This window comes from Tamandua tetradactyla, chromosome 17 (genome assembly GCF_023851605.1).
Source record: "Tamandua tetradactyla isolate mTamTet1 chromosome 17, mTamTet1.pri, whole genome shotgun sequence".
In the NCBI taxonomy this organism is placed as follows: Eukaryota; Metazoa; Chordata; class Mammalia; order Pilosa; family Myrmecophagidae; genus Tamandua; species Tamandua tetradactyla.
In genome coordinates, this window is record NC_135343.1 from 70,979,894 (window position 1) to 70,994,114 (window position 14,221).

The following is a 14,221-nucleotide window of genomic DNA, read 5'->3' on the forward strand; positions in this document are numbered from 1 at the left end:
GCACTGAAAAGTGAAGGTAAGGAGGAGAAAACGATTCAGTGAAGGGGCAGAGGACCCAATCAAGACATTCATCCAAGACACTGAGCACACCAACGTGGCCACTGAAAGCTATAGCTGAGAATACACCAGTCTGAAATTTATAAACGAAACTTTACATGTTATTTATATCAGAAAAAACAGCTAACAGTTTTCTAACAGGAAACTGGCTGAGAAGAAATAAAACTCAAGCAAATGCATGATTGATGCTATATGGTTGTATGTGCAGGATGGACTAATAAATACTTCCAACACTGTATGCAAAAACCTTTAATTTAAAAAAAGAAATGCACATTTGGCTTCTTGCTTTGTTTTTCTTCAATATGGAGCACCCGAGTTTAAATTTAATATGTATTATCAAGTTCTTAAACTTTGCAAAATCTATCTGAAAAGCCTCATTTTTTCCTTTAAGGTTAAAATACACAGACAGGCACACAAAGCTGCAAGGAATAGCTGGGGTAAAACTCCTTCAGGGCCCTCCCTTTGTGGAGTTCACACTGTGTTTCCCTCCTGCAGTCTTGGGTGACAGGGCACACTAATTATATAAGGTAGTCTTGCCTGTGCCCTACCTCAAGTGACCTGTTCAGCATTACTGAGCATCTCTTGCAAACATGCATGATGCAGGGCAAAGTGCTAAGAACTGTTTTAAGACCTGAAGGGGCTTAGAATATTACCCTGCTTATTGGCTCACCCATTTATTCCTTTATGAGAGAGGTTTTTATTGAGCACCTATTCTAACCTAGACACTGGGGATATAGCTATAAACAAGATTGACATCGCCATCACGAAACTGCATTTTCAGAACGTGAGAGACATAAGCACGTGGCGGTAGACTGAAGTACAAATTGAAAAATAGATGTTTTTTTCACAAGCCCTACTCCCCCAGAATTCATCCTTTATTGTATGCCATTCCAGACACTAACACTATTGTCTGATAGGATAGCCATTTAAGAAGAATTTTTATTTATAATTTAAATTTATCATCATTACTTGCCACCTATTCAAAGAACAATTAAAGATGCAGAGATGAACTTAAACTCACAGCATGTAATCAAAGTATGAAGAAGTGGGAGTGTAGTCAGGAATAGAAAAAGGCCACATATAATCAGCTACTCAGTTACTCAGGCTTCTAGATGGCGCTGACCCCATTTCTTTTCCTGGATAAACTTTAACTTTCAAAAATATCCTTCCTGGGTGGGCCACGGTGGCTCAGCAGGTAAGAATGCTTGCCTGCCATGCCCGAGGACCCAGGTTCGATTCCTGGTGCCTACCCATGTTAAAAAAAAAAAACCTTCCTCCTTGGGGGGGACACTTTGCTCAAACTGCCAACCATATCAGGAAAACATGTTTCCAGTTCTATTCCTATAGTGCCAGTGTCAAGACGTTTGTTTGATTACCCTTATCCCACAATCAGAAAGGAAAAACAAAATTAAAATTAGAGCTGAAATAAAATTGGACAGAGCTCCAGCAATTTCTACCACAATGATTTTTCATCATGCCAGTACTTGAGTTTTTTTATTTTAATATTTTTATTGTAAAACCTTAATGTACAAACATTCTTGACATAGAAACACTCCATACACGGTGTACAATGACTCACAGTATCATCACATGGTTGTGTATTCATCACCTGATCATTTTTTTTGAACATCTATATCACTCCAGAAAAAGAAATAAAAAAGAAAAAGATCATACATATCGTACGCCTCCTAACCCTCCCTCTCACTGGCCACTATGTCAATCTACTCAATTTATTTTAACCTCTGTTTCCCCTATTATTTATTTTTTATCCACAGTTTTTACTCATCTGTCCATACCCTAGATAAAATGAGTACTTGAATTTTAACTCAAACAATAACTCTGGCTCGTCTGTCACCTGACTTGCTCATCCAACCTGAGGGACACCCCATTGCAGAATGATTAACCAGCAAATCTGACCCTAGAGGCAAATGCTTATCCTCTGCCCCTGTCTGATGAGAAAAAGTTATTGGTAAATTCTTTAAGATTAAATTCATACTTGTGTTTCTCTTTCTGGCTTAAAAAGCACAAAGACTGTCACAAAATATCAAAGGGAATCACATCATTGTCCTACTTGGAGAGGAGATATCTTGTTTGTCAGTCACTGCTTAGGGAAGCTATATAATTGATTCACTTGTCTTTTCATAAACTAATGACCCTTATTCTCTAATAAGAATGGCTGCTGGTAGTCTGTTTTTGACTGACACAAAACTTTTTGCACATTATGTTTTACCATAAACAATTTATTTTTAAAAGAGCTTCAATTAAAGTCTCTCAAATGTTAATGCAAAATCTCTGGCTCCTGACCAGTGATACGTAATATTTACCGATGACAAAAAGGAATACAAGGGGTGCACGGGTGGTTCAGTGGTCAAATGCTCACCTGCCATGAGAGACACCCGGGTTCAATTCCCAGCCTATGCAACCCTCCCGGTCCCCCTCCTCCGAAAAAAAAGCAACATAATTTCAGCACAAAATAATGGCAAGAAAATTCTAAAACACAAATAACAATCTTACATAACAGAGTGAATTTGTTAAAAACGACCGATAGTTTTCCTTCCAGTAAGAGCTGAAATGAATAGCTTATCTGACATGCTGAGGACAAAAAGAGAGTGAGTGAATACATCTTATTCAACGAACTCATCTCCATCCTTATTTTCCTTTGATCTTTTAATTAAAACACCAGAATTAAAGATAGAAAAATTACTATTTCTTCCTCTTTACTCTGAATTTGAAAAAAAGTCTCATACAGTGCTGAAGCACATCATCCAAACTCATTCCACCAAAGGATTAAAATATCATGTAAACTTTAATGAATTTTTTCTTTCTTTTTTTTTTTAAACTTTCAAAGCCCCACCTGTTACTCTGGCCACACAAAGTTTTCCACAAACTCCCAAGGAAAAAGCCCAAGGCCCAATTTTCCAATCGTGCAAGTGACTGAGCAAATGTGTACCAAGAGTTGCAAGGTCAAAAGGTGAAGAGGAATTTTCTTTGAACTCTCTGATTCAAATAAGTGTACAGTTTTCCCCTACCCATTTTACCTGGATTAAATTCTGGATACTTCCTGATGTACTTCGATGACAAAAGCAAGCAAAATATGTTATTTTACAGGCTTCATATCTATACTTTCTTACAGTACTTTCGTACGGTACTTTATTTTAGGCCCTTCAAATTGTCTTTTTGCTTTCAACATATCTGTTGAAATCAACATATTGTGGAATTCTCTTAGTCTAATTGGTTTATGCTAGAAACCATCTGAGTTCTTTATGGAGCATCAACTTCTATGTAACGAATAGGCAGGAACTTAAAAATTCACAGGGTTTGGAAAAGTAAGATGAGTAAGCTTTCTTCTTCTTTCTGATTATTTGGGTATAAATATTACTCAAATGGAGAAAAAGTAAAAAATTTTATGTAGGCATTTATTTACATCATTATGGTTTGTAGAAAACAAACTAACATTACAGAAAGGACGTTTAATTTAGGATCTTTGTGGGTTTTTAATTTAGGATATTTGTGAAAGTGTGTGTGTATATATATATTTAATTTTTTTCGACAGAGTCCATGACTTTCTTCAGAAATCGTCCTTAACAACAAAAGAGAATTTTTAAAAAATGCTATAACACCACAGCCACATTTTTAAGTAAAAATTGGTATTTTCCTGGAAAAATTATTTGTCTTGTGCATGCTTTATATCTTTCATATTCTAGAAATATTCAGTTGAGATGTTATAATAGATATTGACCTTAAAGTTGTCAATAGCCAAGATATAAATATTTTGCTAAACTCAAAACAAAAAGTACACATACCTTTTTTCCAAATCTCTGATTTTCTCTCTTAGTGGTTCTACAATCTAAAACAATAAAATCAAAATCAGCTTTAAAGCAAGAACACAGTTCTCTACCACTCTCACCCCATTCTGACCTTTCAGACTGCATGAAATAATACAAAACCATCTTAAATTTCCACTACAATTCATTCCCAACTTGAAATTAAGATTTACCACTTGAACTACATTTCTGGAATCTAGATGATAAACTGCATGTTGGAACTCTTACTCCACAGATGCAGTTTTCTCTGAGAAAACTAACCTTTTTAGACACCCCCCCCCCCTTAGTAGGAGCAACAAAAAAGATGTTTCAGGCTCATAAAACAGGTAGATCAAAATCATGCGTTTCCTTTCAGTAACTGACAAATCCCCGAAACGTTGCCCACAAAAGCCTAACATCTTGTTTCTGCAATTATATCCCTGTTATCAGCTCCAGCACATAAATTACAGGATGTGAATCAACCCACACATCCACGTGTGTTAATATATGATCTGACAGAACAAGCAGGAGCAGTCCAAGGTCTACTCCACAAATCTACCATTTGCCTTCAAATAAAACCTTTAATAAAGGAGTAACTCCCTTTACCAATGCCCCATAATTCATGTTACAAGAGTTGACATAAGTGTATTTATTTGACCAAAACATAAGCAAATATTTTAGAGTCATGAGGAGTCTTATCAACCAGGTGACAGTCTTCAATTGGATAGGCATGACTTCCCTATTTGTGGACACGTGTGGACACAGATCTCTTTACGTCAAGTCCTAGCGTCTGACTTGGGGCCATTCTCCTTTTAACATCTCCTTGGATCAGTGGCTATTGGTATTTGCCTCCACTCCTGGAAAAAGCAATTGCTTCCCTTTTTCTAGGGAATTCTGGAAAGACTCACCTGAAAACTCATGTAAAAGTTTAAGTTCGCTTTGCCTTTAATATAGAATTTGCTTTAACACAACACACATATATAAAATGGACTAACACTGACACAGACACTGCATCTACAAGACACAAATAAAAAATCTTCCCTGAAATAAAGGAATATTATTTTGAGAGATGGTTTAGAAATCAAAGAACAGCATAAAGCTGCCACTATAAATACACCAGCACAAGCAAAGGAAATGGAATTGACAAACACATTGATAAAAATATGGAAAACAGACTCACCTCTTCAATCTTGCTTTCAATTTTTAGTTCACCATTTTCCTGGAGAGACCTGTTGAGAAGAAAGCTACAAAACTGAGATCAATTGAAAGGTATTTTGACTTCAAAGTTCATTTCTGAACAAACTACCTGAACACAAACCAAAATCTGGAAAACATCACCCTCTCCTTCCCAGTATCAAGTGGACTGATTCCCTCCAGAAAGGGATGCACCTGAGGAAAGTAAGGAAATCCTGGGAGAGAATCTTCTCCGTAAATCAATCTGTGAACATGCTCATAGCAACTAATACACTGCTTCTATTAAACTAAAATGATCTCACTTCCACATTATATCCAACATGGAATTTTAAATTAAAAGCAGGAAGTGTGTCTATAGGAGTCCAAGTTTGTCTGCTGGACTCTCTTGGGGATTTAATGTACAGGGAGTTTTTCCAAGTAAAAAAACAAAACAAAACAAAACACCAGACTTCTTTAAATGGGATCGATCCGAACACCCCACCTAGCCACACACAAAAGCCTCTTTGTGGGAGAGACACATACACACCCCTTCGGAGGAATCAGATCAACTCTGCCCCACCTACCTTGCAAAACCAATTCAATAGGAAAGCACCCTTGGGGCACAGTAGCTGATTATCCTGAAAGCTGGGCCTTCCTGCGGCAGCATCAAAATGCCAGTACTAACTCAATCATCACAACCATAATTGCTATTCTTCCATATTTTTTAATACCAAGAAATACAGAGTAAGGTGAATTTTTCTTTTAATGTAAAACTGTACTATTGGCTACACATGTTTTTACAACGGATGCTTCTTACTTTCTGTGTGGTTTTAACAAGGCTATTTTTTCTTTGGTAAAAAGAAAAATAACACTACAATTTTACTTTTACAAGTGCCCCTCGTGACCTATTAAGAAGCACAAATAATGCACACTCATGCCAGGAGGCTTCTCCAGCCTAAACCAAGAGAGGGCTGTACCAGCAGACTCCTCAGGGGTGCCAATTTTCTCCCAAGACAGCTGTCTTCTCAAAGGAAAATCCCTCAGTGTTCTTACACAAGCTACCCAACAATGCAATTTACATTTTAGCAGTGTTAAAGCCAGGATCTGACCTCTATTATCTGCTCACGGAGAGAAAGGGACGATATGTGCAACGCAGAAGCAGACCACTCCTGCATCAGGGTTTATCTTTCCATCTGGGCTCTATGTGGGCAAACATTAAAATAAGCATTACCGAGACCATCCATAGGAGAATAGAAAACAGCCCGGTTGCATGCTGAATTGCAAAAGAAAAGTCAGCTCTGTCTTAAAAACATTCTTCAACCAGTCCATGATGCATCACAGTCTATATGTAACAGCTGAAATATGCCTATAAAATCTGCTTCAATGTACAAGTCATCCAAAACAAAAATTTACCTCATACTAGCGAAGTTGCCCCAAACAGCTGCAAAAAAAAAAAAAAGAAAAAAGTCAGTATTTAAGTTCGTAACATTAAACTGATGAAATATTAATCTTCACTATTTAAAGCAGTATTTTAAAATTAAGAAAACTGAGTTTCAATTCATTGATACAATAAAATTCACATTGTGTATTAAAAAGAATTAAGTCCTACTAAAAAAATAAGTGCGAACATGATCCTACATATCCCTTTGGTACCATGTTGGAATTTAACCTTATATGTGTTTTGATAAACAGGAAATCTTCATCCTTTTTTGGGGAAAAGCCAGTCACAAAAACCAAAGAAAAGCATACCCAAAGGAGATTCTAGGGTTCAAATGCAGCCTCTTCCTTGAAATACTGATGAAATCAAAATCCAGAGAAATTAAATTAGCACTGATCCCATCTCTCATGTTGTTTTTTGTGTCTCCCTTGACTATAGTTGCCCAGAAGCCAAGTAGCATGCACTACACCAGCCCCGCTCCAGCACTGAAACTACTACAGTGACTTTTAAAACATGCTAGGCCATAAGCAGCACTTTAAGCTATTGAGTAGAGGATTATTTCTGGATATGAGACCCCAAAGGAATGTCCTAAAGAAACCTTTTCATGAACAAATGATCCTAATTTGTACACATAGTCCTATCTAGCCTTTATTTGGCCAATCACCAAATAGTCAACAACTGACAAGGCTTAGGGACTCGTTTAGGTCTGGGGACGCACAGAGTAAACAGGAACTCCCTGCCATGGTGGAGTTGCAATTTTGTGTGCTCATGAAGGCTCTGGGGTTAGGGTCAATTTCAAGTTATTTTCAAATTGTCATTGTCTGACACACAGAGGGAGTTATAAAATGTCTACTGAATAGACAGGTGCCCACAAGAGACTGCCATTGCCAGAAAGGGAAGCATCGTTGATTCCATAAAAGTACACCCCTCTTCAAAGACAGTGACACTGCTGATAGAAAAGCCAGGCCCTGCCCCCATAGATAAACAAATAATAGTAATAAGCAAGTGAGAAATGGGAGAAATTAAAATAAGGCTAAACTATATATATATTATTCATTTTTAAACCCTATAAACTTTATAGCTTTGTACTCTGTGATTCTACTTTAATTTTTTTTTCCATGGACCGGCACTGGGAATCAAACCCAGGTCTCTGGCATGGCAGGCGAGAATGCTGCCACTGCGCCACCGTCGCACTGCCTTCTACTTTTGAGTATTATCTTCAGGAAGCAATTATACATACAGGAAAACTGCCTTCAAAGACATTTATCACAGCTTTATATATAATAAAGAAAAAGAAAATAGAGAGCAAACCAAATTACTCAACAAGTGTAGAACAGTTGTACAAATTATGATATAATCATTTGATAAAATCAGGAGGCTATTAAATAACTATGCAACTGTGTTGTAACATGTGAACACAGTTATGACAGTACTAGACAAAAAAATATTTACAATATGACTTCAGCTATTAATGTACAGAAACGAAGACTTTGAAAATGCTGAACTACAGAACTGAGGTGGTGATGTGAGTCATTGCTTTTCTTTTATTTATGGGCTCACCTTACTTTTAAAAACAGAGGGAAAAGATTTTTCCCCTTGGTCAACTCCATGCCCTCGGCTATCCCATTCTGCCTCTCCCCAGACAACTTTACTTGGCACCTCTACTTGTCAACGCCTTTCTCAGTCCCCACCCAGCGGCACCAGGCATTACTGCCGCGAGCCCACTCAAACAGGGCCCAGGGGACCAACGAGGCCATGGGTGCCAGGCCACACAGGCACCGCCCCTTGTCTGTGCTGTCCCAAATACAGACATTGTCTCCCTGCTGCCTGTCAAGATAGACTAGGAAGTGGACCATAGTCTTCTATGCTATGAAGCAAAGTAAGAGGAATTCTCCATTTCTTAAAGTGCCCTCTAAGTGGACAGTGCCAGGTGACAACTTTTTCAAATCATTCCAAGGCTACTAGTTTATTCAGTTGTGTGTGTGTGTTTTAAAAACCTTTTCTCAAATCAGTTTAAAATTTCTATTTTCTGAGTCATTTCTTAATCGTTATCATCACTTACACCATTTCAGAGCACCTAAGCCTCTCCTCCTTGACACTTTCTCCTTCTTTGAATTCAAGACACCAGGAGCTCACAAATTTCTCTCCCCTCTTCCCGGTGATGCTCCTTAAGCACCTCTCCCTTGGAAAGCTTCGCAGGGGTCTGACCTTTGTCCTCTTCCTGGAGGCATGATTTCCACATCCACGGCTTTACCACCGTCCATAAATGTGAAAAATTCCCAAGCCTATTTCCATTGCTCGGACCTCTGCCCTGGGCTCCAGAACCATATCATCAATTGCCTTTCCCCACCTGGAACTCCTTCTCCCCAGGAGAGCCCAGAGGACTTCATAAATCCCTCTTCCTGGGCCCCAGCGGTCAGGCCCCTCTCCCACCCCCCAGGCCTCACAGAAGTGCCTGCCTGCCTCCTCCGGGAACATCCATTCCAAGATAGTCTACTCTCCCCAAACGACGTGGCATCCCAGCCTTTTGCTCTTTCACCTCCTTCTCTTGTCTGAACGCAGGTTGTTTTCCTCTGTTGCAAAAGCACTCACCCCTCACACACACACATTTTCAGGACTCATCCTGAGTACTCTGTTCTCTGGGGAGCCTCCTCAATCTCCATCCCTGCTGCAGGGACACCAGGTAGCTCTATGGGTCACGACAGGGCCTCCTTTCTTTTAACTGACAGTTTTCAGGTCTGGTGCCCACTCAGCATCACCAGGCACCAAGGTCGAAGCACGAAGATTAGCTGAAAGGATATCAAGGAATTTTTTCATTCTTATAGCATTTGTCGCCTGCTTAGCCCTTTTCATCTTCAGAAGTGTTGTTAACAGTGTTTCTACATCTTGTCTTTGGCCTCTATCTTTGGTCTTTGGTCTTAATCACATTACTAGATTCCTTTACGAGAAGAGTAAAATTCAGAGAGAGAAAAAGCCACAGGAAGCACGAAGCTGGACATCAATGGAACCTAGAAGAGGCCTGGAGATGCTACATGATGTGCCTTGCCATGTGCCCAGCTAAGGACCAAAGATCACCAGTCTTTGTGGAGAAAGCATTGCTCTGAGGTCTGGATCTGGACTTTTTTTTAGCCTCAAAACCATAAGCTGATAAATTTCCCTTTGTTTAACCAGACCCACTCTACAACATCTGCATGAGCAGCCTCGGGAACTAAGCAGGCGCCTTTAAAATTATCAGAAGCTTCTACCCGTTTTGCTTGGGGGATGAAAACTAAACCAGCATCCAGCATACACCAAGACTCCTTTCTGCCAGCAAGCAGGACAAAGCCTCTCCATTGCTGAAAACCTATTCCAAGGCAGGGGGGAGGGGAGGATACACAAGAGATTTCCAACAATTATGGAGCCTTTACTCCTGTAGTTTTGTGTTTACCTAGCCTAGATAATTGCTAGAGTTTTAAAAATCAACATTATTTTAAATTAATTTTGCTTATAGAATTTTGCAACCTGCTTACTTTGACCCACTTACAAGGTCTCAAAGAGATAGCTGGCAATTATAAATAGATGTACTCTATAGGTATTTGAATTAAATTGAACTGAATTCAATCAATGCATATAATACAAAGGCTCAATATTAAGACAAGTAAATATAGAAGAAAAAAGACAATTATTCACTGTTATTTACAAAGGGCTTAAAACTGAATCCCCTCACACAGCTTTCAAATTAATATATTTTATTTTAATTTTTAATATAAACTTTAAAAACACTGCATAGCACACTTAGGCACATAGGTATCATAATTCTCATTATGTCTGTATCTAGAACTCATGTCTGTATACAGAGAAACCCAGTTGAAAAAAAGCCATCAAATAAGAATTTTCACTTAGGCAAAAAATTGTATTCTAAATGAAATATTAAAATAAGTCTCCTTTTTCAACAAAGAGAACATTTTAATGCTAACCACACACTTTCACAGCTTCTACTAGCATAACTTAATTTCTTAAATATTTATCAGCTATTACTTGAGATAAATCCTTTTAGAACACAATTTCTCAGTTTGGGGGTCCGTGGATCTCCAAGCTCATGAATGAGTTTCAGTAAGTCTAGGGAAGAAAAATAAAAGCAAGATTTGAAAGTTCATGCAAAATTGGGTGTCTGTGGCTTTCAAAATTTCTTGAATGAGTTCAAGACCCCAAGTAAATTAAGAACCACCAATTCAGAACCCACAAAAGCTTGGAATTTTAAGAGGTGCATTTATTTTAGAATAGGGATAGATTTTTGAGTCTCTGAATAGCCAGGCCACACAGAAAGTGCAAATTCTCCTCCAGGAATCCAGGCCTGGGGCCTCAATTTCAATGACCATATTTTAAATACTGTAATAAGGCTAGATCAGACAAAAGTGCCATCTCCATTTTAAACTTGTACACTTTAAATCACTGCAATATGCCTTAGCATGGTTTTAATGGATAGTGTAATCAACTTTTTAACTGGAAAGCATAGGTCCTTCTACATCAACTTGAGAGGAGGAGTGGGGCTTGGAGTATGGCTCTCCTGCCCCTAAGGCTGGACGAAGGCCACAACACAGCCACATCCTCAGCTGCCTGCAAGCAGCTCACCCGGTCTCCTTAGGCAGGGCCGGCACAGACTCTACCACACTTTTCCACTGTTTACTAAACCCTTCTCCCTCATCCAACAGCCATTCATTCAACAAACCATGACCCTGTGCACAGCTTCACCATGCAGCAGGCAGCATGGACAAACCTCGGTAGGGTGGGCTGTGACCTAGTTGCAGCATGATGTACAAGGGGTCCCCAAAAGAGAAAGCTTCCCAAAGGAGAAGCGGCCAAGCTGACAAGAGGCCATGCTAGGCGCCAGGGCCTTCAGGCTGGACTGGTCACCCAGGGAGAAGCACCTGCCCACAGAAGGCAGTACTAGAGGACAGCGGTCATGGGGAAATGGGGGGGGGGGGGGGCAGAGTATCTCTTATTTTTTAATTTGGACATTTATTTATTAAGCCCCTGCTTGGTGCCAAGCACCACATGAGGTCCTGCAAGCAAAGGTTTCAAATCCAGGCTGCCCTTTAATGCTGAAAAACTCTCCCAGGCTTAATGGCTAAAATGAGGAGAGGGGAGGAGATGTGCAGATTTGCATTCTCCAGTCTCAACCAACAAAATTCAGTGCTCCCCAGGCCTGATGGCCCTACACAGCAGGCATTTTAGAAGTACCTCAGAGCACCTGCATCAGAAGTCAAGCCATGCCCCAGGAGACTGCCCCAGGGAAGTGGAGATCCACTGTGTCACTTGCTACACCAAGTCTCTCCTGTTGCCACCTCTCCATTGTCACAGTCCTGGCTCAAGCCTCTCTGGCCTCTTGTGGCTTCTTCCACTAGTCACACCTGTACCTGCCTCAGGGGACTACTCTTTTCCAACCTGCCTCTTCTGCCTTCTTTCCTCCCATCAAGTCTGAGCTCAAGTCATCTCATCCACAGGTCTTCCAGAACACTCTATCTGTAACAGCACCCCACCCCAACCTCTTCCCTCCCTGTCCCCACTTAGCCTGCCTTGTTTTTCTTCCACAGCATTTAGCACCAGCTGTTATATTAACTGTTCATCTATGACATGTCTCCTCTTCAATAAACACAAGCGCTAAGAGTGCACAGATATTCCTTGTTTTGATCAATACTGTTACCTGTGGCACCTAGATAAATGCACACATACGTGTATAAAATACCTGCTGACAAAGAAAGGGAGGGAGGAGAGGGAGAAGGGAGAAAAGAAGGAAGGGAGGGAGAAAGAGGAAGGGAGAGGAAGGATAGAGGAAGGGAGGGTAGAAAGGGGGAGGGAAGGAGAAGAGAGGGGGAGGGAAGGGGAGGGAGAAGGGGGGATGGAAAACTCCCCCAAATGATTGCCAGAATCACTGCTCTAAGGCAAGGGGGGGCAAACGTCTCCTTTTCTGTGAAGCACCAAATAATAAATACTTCAGGCTTTCTGGGGCATAAGATCTGTCACAACTACTCAATTCTGCCACTGTAGCGAGCAGATAATCACAGATAATTCACAAATAAATGGGCTTGGTTGCTCCAACACAACTTTATGGACACTGAAATGTGAATTTCAGACAATTTTCATGTGCCACAAATTATAATTCTTCATTTTTTTTCCACAAACATTGAAAAACTGTTAAAACATTCTCAGCTTTGGGCCTTATGAAGAGTAGCAGCAGGTGGGATTTGGACCATGGAGTTTACTGGCCACAACACTAAGCAATACGAGAATATCGAGGTGTTTCCAACCTAGGCCCACTGTAAGTAAGCACCTCTAGGTTATCTTCATGGAGGTCCCATCTATGAGACCACAGGAGGACAGTGGTCAGCTCAGGTTGAAGCACACTATTGCAATCCAGGTAAAATGTGCAAAAGGCAACAAAAAACGGAGGATTGGCCCTGAGAGGTCTGTGCCAGCCAGAGGTACAGCCTGAGGTACATGACCCGGGGGGGAAGCTTCCAAATTAGTGAAGCTTCACCAGGACTTGCCACTGATCACCGCCTCCAACTGGGCAGTGACCACCACCCTGCGGGACCCCGTGACAGCACCAAGATGTACATTCCAGCGTGAGCCACAAAGGGCCAGCATCCCTCCGTTCACTGAGCACCTACTCCACGAAGCCTTCTACCCTCACTCCCGGTCACGAGGTGATGCCACTGCCCCTTTTCACAGCGGGAGGAATAAAACCAAGAGGTCACACAGCTGGTGACTACCCAAGTCCCCACGTCACCACGTCCAAGAGTGAGGTCCTCATTCTAAGGCCCCCGTGAGCTGCCCAGGGGCCCCACAACTGAAGAAAGGCACCTAGTTAATCCCCAAACTGCTGCCGTACACCACGTGGTATGTGCTCAAAATAAAAACAGGGAGCAAGGCTTATTCAAACTGTGAAGATGCTCCCCTATCGAGGAGAATTAATGTCAATTCCAAGCTTCGACTTGCTCAGGCCAAAAGCACTACAATTCACTTAAGAATTCAAAGCAGAAATCTTGCCAAAAAGAAGTCATTTAAAATGAGTCTTTCTCACAGACAGCATTTCAGTAACACTAAAGCCTAACACTGATCTACAGCTTCTGCTTTTCCACTGTTCACAAGTCCTCTCACGGTTTTCTGAGGGTCAGCTGCCACAAAACGCCTCATCTGTGCTATAACCCTAACCTGTCCGCTGAGATCTAAGGGCAAAACTGCTGCCTCACTGCGTTTTTTACATAAATGGAGAACTCTGTTGCGGAACTTTTCAAACAAGGCCAAGAATTCTCTGGCAAGCTTCCCTTCAGGAGGCAGGATCTGAGTCTCCTACACTCAGTGCAGGCGACTCACTACCCTCGGCCCACAGAGACATGGAGGGGACACGGAACGGAGGGGGGACACACGGTGGGGGGGCCTTCAGAGGCTGGGTCTCGAAGGCCGTGCAGCGTTGGCTGGCTTTGGGGGCACTGGCTCCTGCACCGAGGCACCATGTAAGAAGTCAGAGCACCCCATGACCCGGAGGGGCAGCGTACAGCTGCCCATCCATTGAGTCTCAGCCTTGGGAGGGAAGAAGCCACCCTGCAGGAGGATTCCCAAGCTCAAAGAAGGACCGTCCCCATTTCAAATTCCTAACCCACAGAATCTGTGAGCAGGCTAAAACGGTTGCTGCTTTATACCAACAAGATGTGAAGGAATTGGTCAAGCAGCGAAAATAACCAAAACAGGTACTATCCCCTTTCATCTG

The 14,221-nt window shown here is 41.2% G+C and overlaps 1 protein-coding gene across 2 annotated transcripts in view; it reads right to left on the bottom strand.

Moving 5' to 3' along the window:
- Positions 1-14,221, bottom strand: part of UXS1 (UDP-glucuronate decarboxylase 1) — a 110,500-nt gene that overhangs the window by 73,306 nt on the left and 22,973 nt on the right. Inside the window, exons 2-4 of one of the 2 annotated variants that reach the window (XM_077134933.1) lie at positions 6,447-6,474; positions 5,041-5,089; positions 3,861-3,904 (exon numbers count right to left, since the gene is read on the bottom strand). In XM_077134933.1, the coding sequence (XP_076991048.1) occupies positions 3,861-3,904; positions 5,041-5,089; positions 6,447-6,474 (121 nt within the window). Of the gene's footprint in view, positions 1-3,860; positions 3,905-5,040; positions 5,105-6,446; positions 6,475-14,221 lie in introns of both variants that reach the window. The other variant, XM_077134932.1, reaches the window with a different exon arrangement.